Source organism: Aquarana catesbeiana, linkage group LG12, assembly GCF_042186555.1.
Source record: "Aquarana catesbeiana isolate 2022-GZ linkage group LG12, ASM4218655v1, whole genome shotgun sequence".
NCBI lineage: Eukaryota > Metazoa > Chordata > Amphibia > Anura > Ranidae > Aquarana > Aquarana catesbeiana.
In genome coordinates this window covers 22,001,841-22,016,019 of record NC_133335.1, presented here as the reverse complement: position 1 = coordinate 22,016,019, position 14,179 = coordinate 22,001,841, and the positions used below count along the sequence as shown (strand labels likewise).

At 43.8% G+C, this 14,179-nt stretch overlaps 1 protein-coding gene across 3 annotated transcripts in view; it reads right to left on the bottom strand.

Moving 5' to 3' along the window:
- Positions 1-6,738: 6,738 nt before the first annotated feature.
- Positions 6,739-14,179, bottom strand: part of LIME1 (Lck interacting transmembrane adaptor 1) — a 50,948-nt gene continuing 43,507 nt past the window's right edge. For all 3 annotated transcript variants that reach the window (XM_073607375.1, XM_073607377.1, XM_073607378.1), the window contains one exon: positions 6,739-8,524. In XM_073607375.1, the coding sequence (XP_073463476.1) occupies positions 8,288-8,524 (237 nt within the window). In that variant the 3' untranslated portion in view covers positions 6,739-8,287. The remainder of the gene's footprint in view (positions 8,525-14,179) is intronic.

Below are 14,179 nucleotides of genomic sequence, written 5' to 3'. Positions count from 1 at the left end.
ACAGGATATACCTAAGCTCAATTTTGAATGTCATGGCAAAGGCTGTGAATACTTATGTATATGGGATGTTTTTATTATTAATAAATTTGCAAATATTTCAAATAAACTTCTTTCACGTTGTCATTATGGGGTAGAATTTTATGGAAAATAATGGATTTAATGCATTTTGTGGAAAAAGTGAAGCGCTGTGAATACTTTCCGGATGCACTGTAAGCTGTAATACTTACCTTACCCCCAGCTCTGTCAGGCTCCCGCCATCTGTATGACAGGTCGCCCCCCCCCCAAGTCTTTTGTTTATGGTGCTCTGGATGGCGGTCGCAGCCCAACGTAACCAAGTACAATGCAGGACCATCATCTCTGCATTGTACAGAAGGTCATCCAAGGCCTGCCAACAACTCGGAGCATGAGAGAGAAGTGGGGAGTGCTGCAGCAAGGGATAGGATTAGTTATTCTTCTTCCCTTGAGATGGTGGTGGTGGAGGTCTTGCCGTCTGGCTGATGTAATAACTGGACCTTGCATAGGTGAGCCCATTCTTCACTGGACCCCCTTTTCAAGCAGATGTAATGCCTAATCAAATGAAACTAGGTTTGTCAAACCACTCTGTATCATACGCAATTGCCATTTTTACATTAAATACTTCAACCAATCCCAAAACCGCAGTCCTGCTGTGCTCCTTCAACTACTTCTGGACTACATTATTATTCACGATTTATATAGCGCTAACAGTTTACGCAGCGCTTTACAATGTAGAGGGGGGACAGCACTACATGGACTCCAGTGATGGCTCTATGGCATATCTCGGGCCGGGTTTCCTAATGGTGAGAACGGTGGACCGTGCCTGTGCCGTTTGTGTTGAAACAACCACTTGTAGTCTCCATCAGAAGCCCAGCAAGCACAACTAGGAGGCAGGGACGGAGTGTTGTCACCCTAATAACAGGAAGTACCTTGAGAAGGCCGGATCAAAAGCTGCAGCTATAAAAACATTAAAAAGATATAAAAACACTCGAGGCTGGAGCCCCGAGTGGATCCCCAAAAAGCCCCGGGTCTCGGGCATTCACAAATCTATTATTAGCCCCAAGCGGGGATCGATCTGACTCGGAGTGCGGCCGAGTGACATAGCAGGTCCCGCCTTCTAGACCTGCAAGCACCTATGATGGACGTCCCACCGGTCCAATGCCGGGACCGCGGGACGATTGATGTCCATCATAGGCGCCGCAGGCTCCAGAAGGCGGGAATTACAATGCGGCTGCGTCACTATGAGATCCCCGCTCGGCTCTCCTCTCCTGTCTCTGGCTGCCTACTGTCTACTGGGAGGGGCACACCGGCGCTGCACACTACGGCTGAGCTGCAGGACGAGCCAGAGGTCACGGTCACCTGAAGTCTGACGTCACATGTAATGGTCAGGTAGGTCAGTGCGTGTCAGGTAGGTCAGTGTAATGGTCAGTGGATGTCAGGTAGGTCAGTGTAATGGTCAGTGTGGGTCGGTGTGTGTCAGGTAGGTCAGTGTAATGGTCAGGTAAGTCAGCGTAATGGTCAGGTAGGTGAGCGTAATGGTCAGTGTGGGTCAGTGTAATGGTCAGCTAAGTCAGTGTAATGGTCAGGTAGGTCAGTGTAATGGTCAGGTAGGTCAGTGTAATGGTCAGGTAGGTCAGTTTTTAGCAGTCAGCATTGATGGGCACTGGTAAGCCAGGCAGCAACCAGCAGGTGAGCCTCTTGCACTGGCACTAAACATTCAGTGTGCAGGGGGCCTTAAAAATGAACTTTACATCTTTTATTTAAACTGTGAGCATGTGCAACAGTCATCTCTGTTCCATTCATACAATCACTTGCTGCAAATTAGCATGTCCGCCTTGCAGCACTGGGGTTCCTGGTTCAACTTCCAGTCAGGACACCATCTGCTCTGAGTATGCTTTTTTCCCCTTTACGTGTATGGATTTCCTCCGGGTACTCTGGTTTCCTCCCAAGCTCCAAACATGCTGGTAGGTTAATCGGCCCCTGTCTAAGTCAGCTCTAGTAGGTGTATGTATACATGCAGGGACTTTAGATTGTAAGCTCCTTAAAGCGAAGCTCCACCCAAAAGCGGAAGCTCCGCTTGTCCCCCCCCCCCCCTCCTCCACTGCCACATTTTCCACCTTTCGGAGGGCGACATAGTGGGATCCCTGAAACAATTGTCCTTTTATTAAAAGTCAGCAGCTACAGTATTTATTCCCATTTCCAAGGACATGGATGAGCAAGTTTGGGGTGGAGGAACTTGACTGGCCTGCACAGAGTCCTGACCTCAACCCCATAGAACACCTTTGGGATGAATTAGAGTGGAGACTGCGAGCCAGGCCTTCTTGTCCAACATCAGTGCCTGACCTCACAAATACGCTTCTGGAAGAATGGTCAAACAGTTCCATAGACACACTCCTAAACCTTGTGGACGGCCTTCCCAGAAGAGTTGAAGCTGTTATAGCTGCAAAGGGTGGACCAACTCAATATTGAACCCTACAGACTAAGACTGGGAGACCATTAAAGTTCATGTGCGTGTAAAGGCAGGCGTCCCAATACTTTTGACAATAATCATGTATAACTGGTGTAATAACAATAAGCGCGACTCATATTGTGTCATAAAAGACGTTTATCTCCATAACATACAACCAGTCTATATATAGAGTCTCAGCCAGTGTAAATGAACAATTTATTTATATCTCAGATAATCGATTCCCATTCCCAAGTCTCGAGTCAGTGTAAGGGTCACCATACAATCTCACAGTACAATCAATTTAAAGTAATTCTAAATGCATTTATTTTTCATTTTTAAATAACAAACATGTCATCTTTACCTGCTCTGTGTAATGGTTTTGCACAGAGCAATCCCGTTCCTCCTCTTCTGGGGTCCCCCCCCATGCCCCCATAACTAGCCGCATGCTCAATCCCAAGCTGGCTGTGTGTGTCCATTGACCCACAGAGCGTGGCTCGACCCCGCCCCCCCTGCTCTCTCTCTTCACTGGCTGTGATTCACAGCAGGAGGAGCCAATGGCTCCCGCTGCTGCCCCTCTATCCAATGAGGAAAGAGAGCCAAGAGCTGCTGCTCTCCTGCACATCATTGGATTGAGATCAGGTAAGTATAAAGGTGAGGGGGGGAAGCTGCATTTAATGCATAAAATGCATTATGGTAAAAGAAAACCTCGTACCTTCAGAATTAGAGATGCACCGAAATTATGTACGCCGAAAATAAGGCTTTCAGTGTCGTACTGAAAGAAAAAAAAGGTGACGATATTGGCTTTAGAAAACGGCCCAGATTCTGCACCAGAATTCTCATTTCGGCGCCCCACTATTCAGAACCACTTTAAGATTTACTAAAACTATGTAATATGAGGACTAACCAATCAGGCAGGCCCTTGTACTACATATCTCTTGGCATATCCAATGGAGATTGCAATCTATACAATGTGTATGATGAGCTTAGTCTATGTTCTCAGTCATGGCAGGCTTAGGTAAAGTGCACAGTGCCATAATCTGCCCCAGCAGCCAATCAAAAGTGAGTTTTTATTATAAACTGCTGAATAAAAATCTGATTGGCTACTATGAGTTGCCGCGTGTTTAAAATGAAAGCATATCTCGATATAAGAACCAATCTGTAACATATTGGAGTTTACTAGTCCTAAAATGTAGCGGCTGCATTGTTTTTCAGGCTGTATTTCTTTTCATTTCCTAAGCCGGTGTCTTGCCGAGAAAGTTCCCCCCCCGGCGGATAAGGACCCCCCACCTGTGCTGCGCTTGCGCAGTACGAACGACTACGGAGCCGTCGAAAGTCTTCGAAGTTGAACAGCTGATCGTCAGCGCTACACAGCGCCTGAGCACTACATACTGACCTGAGTCCAGTTTCAAGCCCCACCATCCAAGTGGACATAGAGTTAGAACAAAAATATGCTGAGTGAAGCATGGCGAGCGAAGCGAGCCCGCGAGGGGCCCTGTTACAGGCGCCGTGTACAGCTGACTCACAGGTGTTCAGCTTTGGCTATTTTCGCCGGCTCGTACTGCGCAAGCGCTGAGCCTGCACAGTACAGGGGAGTCCTTATCAGCCGGGGGGGGGGGGGGGGACTTTCTCGGCAGAACACCGGTATCACATTTCCAGTTCTAGGGTGACAACATTGTATCTATGGGAGGAGCAAGGTTGTCACCAGGGCCGGGACAAGGGTATCATGTGACATGCGGGGGGAGGGGGGAGCAACACAAGGAGATTGGGGTGGGGGGTGCAAATTGTTCTAGGAGGGGAAATTTAGTGGGGGGTGCTAGGAAAGGAGATTTGGGGGGCTTTATGTTGGGAGGGGGATAGGATTTGTGCTGGAAGAGGCAATATGGTAGAGGGAAAGGAGGATTTGTGCTAGGAGGGGAATTTTTTTGGGGGGGGTTGTGCTAGTAGGCATGATTGGAGGGTATTTGTGCTGGGAGGAGAAATTTGAGAGGGGGTTTTTGCTGGGAGGAGCGATTTTTTGTTTTGGGGGGGGGGGGTGTGCTGGGGGGGATTTGGGGAAAGGGGATTTGAGCTGGGGGGGGGGTTTAGCAGGGGGCAGATATGACCTGGCTGGCATGCAGACTGGTGTTCCTATTTTTTGAGGTGGGGGGGGTTTCTAACACATAATACTCATACATTATTGGGGGGGCATAGTTTGGCATGTTCCCCCTGGGCTCTAGATGACCTTGTCCCGGCACTGATTGTCACGCTAGGCTGCTTGCTCCTGATTTGGACCTTCCTCCCTGTCTCATCATCTGCATTACTAAGGAGACAAGCAACACCACAGAAAATAGCTAGGAAGGAATAACATTACTTGAGATATCATTTCAGTGCAGATAAAGTTACAAGGACACTGGATTTCTATCAGGATCAACGGGCATTTTTCTGTACTTGCAGAAAATATTCCTAAATCTGAAGAAAACAAATGCAGCCATCACATCGAAGGATTGCACTGGATCACTGCAGTGTCATTGCTGACCTCCTTCTAGAAATAACAGTGGCCTGGTGATATCGGCATTGCCAAACCTGGAACAAAGCATGCAGCCAGTGAAGGTAGAAATCCTAATTCTGCACGCTTACTGGCTAAAAGCTGGCGGGAGATTTCTATGTATTACAGTCCAGCCCACATCTCTACTCAGTGGAGCTCAACACAGGCTACCTACTGAGTGATTATTAGAGGGAAGAGACCAGAACTTTATCTCAGAAATGTTCAGTGTCGACAATATCCTAAAACATTTACACGTGTATCTATAAAAATAACCCCCCCCCACCCTGTATATAAAGCTATTTGTAATGTACATTATATAATCAAACCCTCCGAACTGTCACCAATAACAGAGCCTTAAGGGCTTGTTCACACTAGCAATTGAGAGTCGGTGAAAACCCCCACGGTTGAGCCGTGTTTTTACAGCCAACCGCTCCCCATTTAGCTGCAGAGGCAGTGGGCACATGGTGTAGCCGCGGCAGGAATTATACCCCCCTGAAACTTTTGGCAGGCACAGCGGCAGCCGAGCGTGACCCATTAAAGTGAAATAGGCTGTTCTGCAAACACACCGCAAACTGCGCGCAATGCATGCGGTTGTGGTGCGCTACTGCGGTGTTCAAGGGGGTTTAAAGCAGTCGGCGGGGAGGCGTTCTCACCACCTGTCAAATGCACTTTAAAAAGCGATCTGAACGCAGACAGCCCTTCAGAGTGTGAACGTGCCCCTAAAACGTGCCCCAGTTTAAAGCTGAATTCCAGGCATGCAGCTAAATAAACAGTTTAAATATTAGATAGATATAGATATATATATATATATATATATATATATATCTATATCTATCTATCAGCTGTATTACCTGCCAAAGAGTTTGTAATTCTCTCCAGCCAGCTCTGAGATTTAAACAGTCACGTTAACCCCTTTTTACGAGTTAATTACATGGGCTTCCTGACCATGGGATCTCTGTGATTGGCTGTCACAGCAATCACATGATCAGGAGTCTGTCCCACAGGCTCCCAATCGTACACAGTGACCCGGGAGCTATTGGCGACAGCGCAGTCATAATGCTGGGGGCACCAATTAAGCGCACTCCCAGCAAAGCCAGTTACACACACTCTATAATATATCTATATATAGATAGAGAGAGAGATCTCTCATATTATCTATCTATATCTATCTATGTATCTATATATATATCTCTATCTATAGATATATATATATATATATATATCCATCTCTCTCTATCTATCTCTCTATAGTGCCATAAAGCACACTGCCACATATATACATGGGAAGGGGTTACAATACAGGCAGGGCTATACCGCTATATCATCCTTCTGCTCTCCCTTTGTCAGCACTCGTGAGGCACCAAAAATTCTTGGCCAAAAATAGGGTTTTTAGCGTTCTGCTTAAAGCAAAAAAAAAAAAAAAAAATACCCATAATGGCTGCTGGAAACGCCCGCGATTTTACCGTGTGCTTATGGTGTAATTTTTCATAGGTCACGTAACTCAAAAATATGCATCAAAAACACAACATGGGTGCATTTATGATGCATTCTTCCCAAGTTTTCAGTGCATTTCAAATGGGGAGGTGCTGACCAAAAATGCAGCAAGCAGGATTTTTAACACCGCTTCAAAAAGGTGCCGATAATGGGCGACAATAAATTCATATTCATTTAAATTCGTGATATTAATTAAAAAGGTAAATATAATACAATTATTTATAAAAAATATATATATACCGGTATTTTAAAAAAAAAACTTTTTGGTTTCAGCCAAGTGCCTCCTGAATTTTTGATTTCAGCACCGGGAATTTTCATTTCAGTGCACCACTAGTCAGCACATGTATGCTCCAGCACACTTGATTGGCTCCTAGTCCTGCCCTTCCCTCTCCCGTTCAGTTTTGCTTAACATGAGTCTGGATGAGGCGGATGTCAAGTACTTACAGTTGCTGCATTTAAAAATAAATTTCTTCATTTTTAATGAATAATCAGCACTTATTGGTGTATTTTTACATCAACCTGGAATTCAGCTTTAACCACTTGCCAACCGGCTCTAATGCCGATATACATCGGCAAAATGGCACGACTGCGCAAAACAACGTATAGGTACCTTGTTCCCTTTAAGAGCCGCTGGAGGCATGTCCCGCGGCACGGCGGGGGGACCCCATGCACGTGGTCGGCAGGCGTGATCGTTGCCGGTCACCCGCGATCGCATGCACAAGAGCCAGCACGGGGATTTGTGTGCGTAAACTCACAAATCCCTGTTCTGTCAGAGGAGAGGAGACATATCGTTTATTCCTACTAAGTAGGAACAACAATATGTCTCCTCCCCCAGTCAGTCCTATCCCCATACAGTTAGAAAAAACGAACGAGGGAACACATTTAACCCCTTGATCGCCCACTAGTGTCAACCCTTTTCCTACCAGTGACATTTACACAGTAATCAGTGCATTTTTATAGCTCCGATCGCTGTATAAATGTCAAAAGTGTCCGATCTGTCCGCCGCAATGTTGCAGTACCACTAAAAATCGCAGGTCACTGCCATTACTAGTATAAAAAATATTAAAAATGCTATAAAAATGCCATACATCTTTCCCATAGTTTGTAGAAGTTATAACTTTTGCGCAAACCAATCAATATACGCTTACTGGGATTTTTTTTTTTTTACCAAAAATATGTAGAAGAATACATATTGGCCTAAAATGAAAATGTGTTTTTTAAAAACATTTTTGGGGATATTTATTATAGCAAAAAGTAAAAGTTTAATTTTTGCTCTTTTTTTGTTTATAGCGCAAAAAAATGTAAAAACCGCAGAGGTGATCAAATACCACCAAAAGAAAGCTCTATTTGTGGTAAAAAAAGGACACAAATTTCCTTTGGGTTCAGCGTCACACAACCGCGCAATTGTCAGGTAAAGCAACGCAGTGCCAAATTAAATGTAAAAGGTGCTCTGGTCAGGAAGGGGGTAAAATCTTCCGGGGCTGCAGCAGTTAATGTACCTTGTCCACACTGATTCTGCATCCACCTAAGCAGGGCCGAAACTGGGGGGGGGGGGGGGGGGGGGGGGCATGTGCCCCGGAGTGTTGCCATGGATTGTTAAATTCATATTATGCCTGTTACAGAGTCAGCAATTTCAATAAAATGCCCGCTGGCAGGAATTTAGAAAGTAAAAGCAATATCTGCATTGTTTCATTCTGCCCCACAACACTGTGATCTTGCTTCACTTGCTCCAGACTTTTCAACAGATTTACCAAACTGGAATCAGTGCAAGTATTAGTGTCAGTGCTGAAAACTCTCAGTGGTAGCTACAAAGCATAGCTGCTCATCTCACATATACTCTCGTATAAATTCTCTTCGGGGTGCACGGGTGGGTTCGCCGGCAGTGGGGAGCTTTCGAAAACTGCGTTTAGAGAGCCCTGGGCGGTTTCATTTACCGCGGACATCTTCATTGGCGGAAGCTGTTGAAAAGCCGGGTTTGGAGAGACTCGGGGGTCATCTCTAATCGTCTTCTTCTTATTCACTTTGGAGTACATCGCTTCAATCTGCAGGACGAAGAAAATTAGTTTAATCACCGTGTACCAAACTAGGGGGGATAAACCGACATAATCATGTACCAGGCCAGGTCTAGTTGTACTAAACTCCAGAAAAAGGTATAATACTGGTATAGGGCTGGAACTACTAAATCGACTTAATCGATTAGAATCAATCATGAAAATAGTTGTCAACTATTTTTGTAATCGTTTAGTTGGTCAGCCGATTAGCTGGCCTGCATACAGAATGCATTATTTGTTTACATATTAGAAAATACAGCTCAGTACACCGTCCATACACCGTGCCTGAGAACTTGTGAATGTATGAGGAGCAATGCCTCATGGGACATGTAGTCCTGGGCAGGAGAAGAAAATTATTTAAATAATTCATTCCAAAAAGGCAGAAGGTTTTTTTTACCTTAAAAGAGAAGTTTTGTTTTTTTTTTTTGCCCATTCATACTTACCTAGGTGGATGATGCATCTGTCCCCCGGCGCCTCTGCACTGAGAACCGAGCGACTTAACATCGCCGATGGTTCGGTTCTCACAGCTCCTGGAGCAGAGAGCTGCTGACTGTCGATCAGCAGCTTTCCGCTCTGCCCCCCCCCCGCACTCTCATTGGAGCGCTGAGCTGTGGAGGGGCGGGGAGTGGTCGCCTCAGGCTCTCAGCAGCTCGCTGACAGGCTGAGACAGGCATCAGTCCAGGCACCTGGCGGATCCCGACTTTATTGTTGTGATGACGCGGTACCTGGACTGATTCCTGTGACGTCAGCAAAGAGCGGACTTCAGACTGCTATGCTATTGCTATGACAACAAGATTGTTTAGATTTAGAAGGAAACATAAGGGGCCTCTACATGAGATATCAGCTAGAAAGGAAAACAACACTGCTGCCATAGCGACCAGTTTGTTTGCAAACCTGAGCTGTAAAATAGACGGCATAAATATATGAATAAAAAAGCAAAATAAAGTCGGCGCTAATCCTCCTCACTAATAACTATTGATCTATATCAATATCTAGTTGGTGTAATATCTAGTTGGTGTAATTTACATATGATTCACCACCATACAATAAGACCCCTTTCACACTGAAGCGCCGCTAAAACAGCACTAAAGCGCCAGACATTTGTGCAGGGCTTCACACGCTTTTCGCTACTGGGCCGGTTTTTTAAGGTCCCGTGATGACCGGACCTTAAAAGAAGAAAAAGAAAAAAAAAGACCCGGTTTGTGGCGCTTTTAAGGAGCTTTGGAAGTCATTTCAATGGGTGGGGCGTTTTGGGAGATCTATTAATAGCGCTTCAAACCCGCCCCAAAGATGCTGCTTGCAGGACTTTTTCTGACGTCCCGCAAGCAAAACCGCCCGGGTGTGAAAGCACACACTGCAGTGAATGGGAGGCGGTTTTCAGGCGCTATTTCTAGCGCTAAAACGCCTAAAAAACTGCCTCAGTGTGAAAGGGGTCTAAATCATAAATATCCACATTTGTGAAAGACATATGAGGATAAAACATGCGATTCAACACCATGCATTAAATCATGAAATCAATATCCAGATTTGTGAAAAACATATGAAACAAAACCAAAAAAAAAAAAAACAACAAAAAACAAAAAAAAGTCCTTGAAAATGTTCATCCACAAAATTCCGTGTTATTGTATTTATCAAACTTCATCCCATCCCCCGCTTTTATATAATTGATCGTTAAAATTCAATACAAAAAGTGCTCCACCTGCTGCGAATGCCCCCCAGAACCCCGAGGACCTCTGGGCCAATCACGCGTTATTCTATAACCAAAAACCACCAAATCAGCGTTTCTTCATCCAATAGATATATTCTCCCGTCAATGGATTTCCACCAATCACCAAAAAAGGAAATGACGAGGTCATCGTACATCGCGCTTTTATTAATAAATCCCCTTTAAAAGCTCCTCCCACGATCTATATTCTTCCACATTCCGGGGCCCAGACCGGCACCAGCTCCATCAGCAGATTTATATCCATTAAAACCCTCCAAATCCTCCAAGTAGTGTACATTGCACAGAAACATAAAACAAGCAGCTGCAGTCCCACCAGAAGTTTGAGGAATTGAAGTGGTTAGTTCTTCTGCCTTCATCATTTCACAAACTAGGGAATGTTGGGAGAGCAGAAATCAGCAAAAATGTCCAAAAGTGAAAGGGTTCAAAAGACTGAGCGCTCACCCCTCCCCCCCTCCCGGCAGTGGCAGTTGCTCGTGTCTGCAGACACACCCTCCCCCATAGCCCCATGTGTAATATGCTGCACCCTCTTTTTATACTGAGTCCCCACCATCCCCCGCATACCAGATAAAAGGTAAAATAGAAATAAAGACAAACATTTTTTTTTCATTTACAATAGAGTAAGGGGGGGGGGACTATAACCCCTGTCAGGTTTTCTTTGCCATCTGTGTCCCCATTGGGGGGGTTTCCCTTCACTTCCTGTCCCATAGCCAAAAAAAGAGAGAAATCCGCCAAAGTGACATCATCCCTGGGTGTCACCAGAACTAGTGTCCCCATTGGAAGATTTCCCCTCTAATTCCTGTTCTGGTGACAACCTAAAATGTGCGATTTTCTTTAATTTTTGTTTGATAATGGTAGAGAGAATGAATCTCCCTAAAGGGGGAGCAAACAGCAACAAAAACCTGGCAGGGGTTCTAATCACTCTCCACTTCATCCAACACTAACAAAAAAAACATGTTCCTTTATTTATAATTTAACATACGGGAGAGAAATGGGGGGGAAATGATTTGGCAGTGAAAGGGTTAAAATGTGTGTGTGTTTCCATAGCAACAGCAGTGTCAGAGGAAGTTGCCGCCCCTAAGCTATGGAAAGCTCTCCTCCCCCTCCAGGAACCAGGAAGATTATCTACATTTACAAAGATTATAAATCTAGAAATACAAAAAGCAAAAGGTAATTACTTTTTAAAAGATGCTAATTGTAAATGATATCCCTTGTTTCTGTGCATATATATATATATATATATATATATATATATATATATAAAATCTCTTGTTATATATATATATATAACATCTGCACAGAAAGAGGGATATGATTTACAATTAGCGCCGTTTAAAAAGTAATTAACTTTTGCAGAAGCTGCCCAATCAAATTGCCCCCATCAAAACTGCCTCATCCTATTGCCCCATCAAAATTGCCCCATCAAAACTGCCCTATTCCAAATTGCCCCATCAAATTGCCCCCAGTAAAATTGCCCCATCATACTGCCACCATCAAAATTGCCACAATCAAAATTGCCCCATCCTATTGCCCCCACCAAAATTGCCCCAACAAAAATTGCCCCATTATACTGCCACAATCAAAATTGCCCCATCAAAACTACCTCATACTATTGCCCCATCAAATTGCTCCTATCAAAATTGCCCCATCACATTGCCCCCATTAAATTGCTCCATCAAACCTGCCCAATCATACTGCCACCATCAAAATTGCCCCCTCAAAACTACCCCACCAAAACTGCCCCATCATACTGCCACCATCAAAATTTGCTCAATCAAAACTGCCCCATCATATTGCCACCATCAAAATTGCCGCATCAAAAATGCCCCCATCAAAACTGCCTCATGCTATTGCTCTATTATAAATGATTAGTAATGGTGTGTCCCCTCCCCCCCTGTATGTAATCAGAGCCTAGATGCTCCAGCCCCCTCCCCCACCGCCAATCACTGTGTATAAGAAGCTTTGGTAACCATGACAACACAAGCCTGGTGACCCTTTTTAAAAATGGCGCTGGCAGCCGCCTTGCATCGCGCCATTTCCGGTTTGCAAATAACGCGATGCTACAGCCCAGCAATGCCTATTGTCTCCTGGGATTGGTGACACACATCTCCCAGGAGGCATTGCAAACCGGAAATGATGAGCGCGGGGCCGCGGCCAGGGAGGAGAAAGGGAAAAATGAATACAGAATATTATATACAGAAGGTGCTGAGAAAAAAAATTAAAAAATATCCGATTTGTTTACAGAGCACAGATTAGTGAGGGGTGAAAATGTGGGTGGAGCTCCTCTTTAAAGGGTTGAAATAAATGAACAATATAGTTTGGTAGTGAAAGGGTTAAAAACTGAAAGAAAAAAAAATAGATTTGGCAGAATAAATCTCCATATAAGGGGAGCAGACAGCAATAAAAAATCTGACTGGGGTTCTAATCCTTCCCCACTCCATCCAAAACCAACAATAAACAGGTTTTACGTTAACATATGGGCAAGAAATGGGGAAAAAAAAAAAAAATATATATATATATATATATATATATATATATATATATATATATATATATATATATATTGGAGTGGCAGTGAAAGCGTTAAAAAGGGGGAAACTGGTTTTGGCGGTGAAAGGGTTAAAAATAAAAAAAGACTTTAGTTTGGCACTGAAAGGGTTAACAAAAAAAACCCGTAAAAATAATATTTTTTTTGCAAAGAAAGGGTTCACAGAAAGGGTTAAATATGAAAAAAATATGGTTTGGCAGTGAAAAAGTTTAGGGATGGGGTTGGTTTGGCAAAGAAAGGGTTCATAAATGAAAGGAAAAATATTTGACTTGGCAGTTAAAGGGTTAAAAATGGAAAAACCTGGGATTTGGTGAAAGTGAAAGATAATTGGTGTGTAATAATGATAAAATGATCAAATAAAAGAAATGAAAAGATTTGATAGGCAGCGAGGATTTATAGGGCTCCATTCACAGTGTTATAGGAATACACATCTTTGTTTTCAGCCATGGGACTGTAAGGGTTAAATCTCATTCACAATAACCATCACTTCAAGAAAAACATGTTCTTCCAGGAGCCGGGTCCCTATTAGGTCTGTATACAGAGCCTACAGGCTGAATTCATAAAGCTCACAAATAAGGACGTGGCCCCTTTAAGAAAAATCGTCAGTTTTTTTTTCAAAGGTCACATGACCCTGCTCTGTGATGTCATAGTCTCAGCCAATATAAAGAGTTGCAAGGGAGGCTGGCAGCAGAAACAGAGTGTTTGCTGACCAGTGAGGACCTGTTTTTTTTATCTCTCTGGAGATTTTCTTGCGATTTGATTCGATTTGATTTTCATTCGATTCAATTTCTTTGCGATTTCTATTCTTGTACATTTAAAGCGTGGTTCTTTATTCTTAATAATGAGACGATTTAAATGTAAACAGTTTGTTTCTCTGAAAAACACCAAAGAGAAACCCACCAAGGGAAGCCCAGCTATGGAAGGAGGTATCAGTGACCAGCCTGCAGGTACCAATAAGAGGGCTCGGGCTTTTGTGCGCGGCTGCTTCAGAGCCGTTGTTGGATGTTTTGGTTCCGGCTGTAAAGCCAATAATCACCGAGATACAGACATCGATATTGGTAAGTACTATGGATAGTGATAGATACAAAAAGTACTCTGGATAGGTCACCTACACTCATGGATTAAAGGCACCTTCATCCCAAAATTATTCCTTTTCAAAGAATTTTAGAAGAGAAGGGGATTTTAATGGTTCCCAAACACACAAAAAAATATTTTAATATAAAAACATCTTTATTGGAGTCCAAAGTTTTAAAAGAAACAGGGGGGGGGAGCAATGAATGTCCACATTTCATAAAAACACATCAGTGCACATGTACAATATACACATAAAGTAGCTCCTGTAACCAGCGTGATGCTTGTTGCTCGACATGTTTTA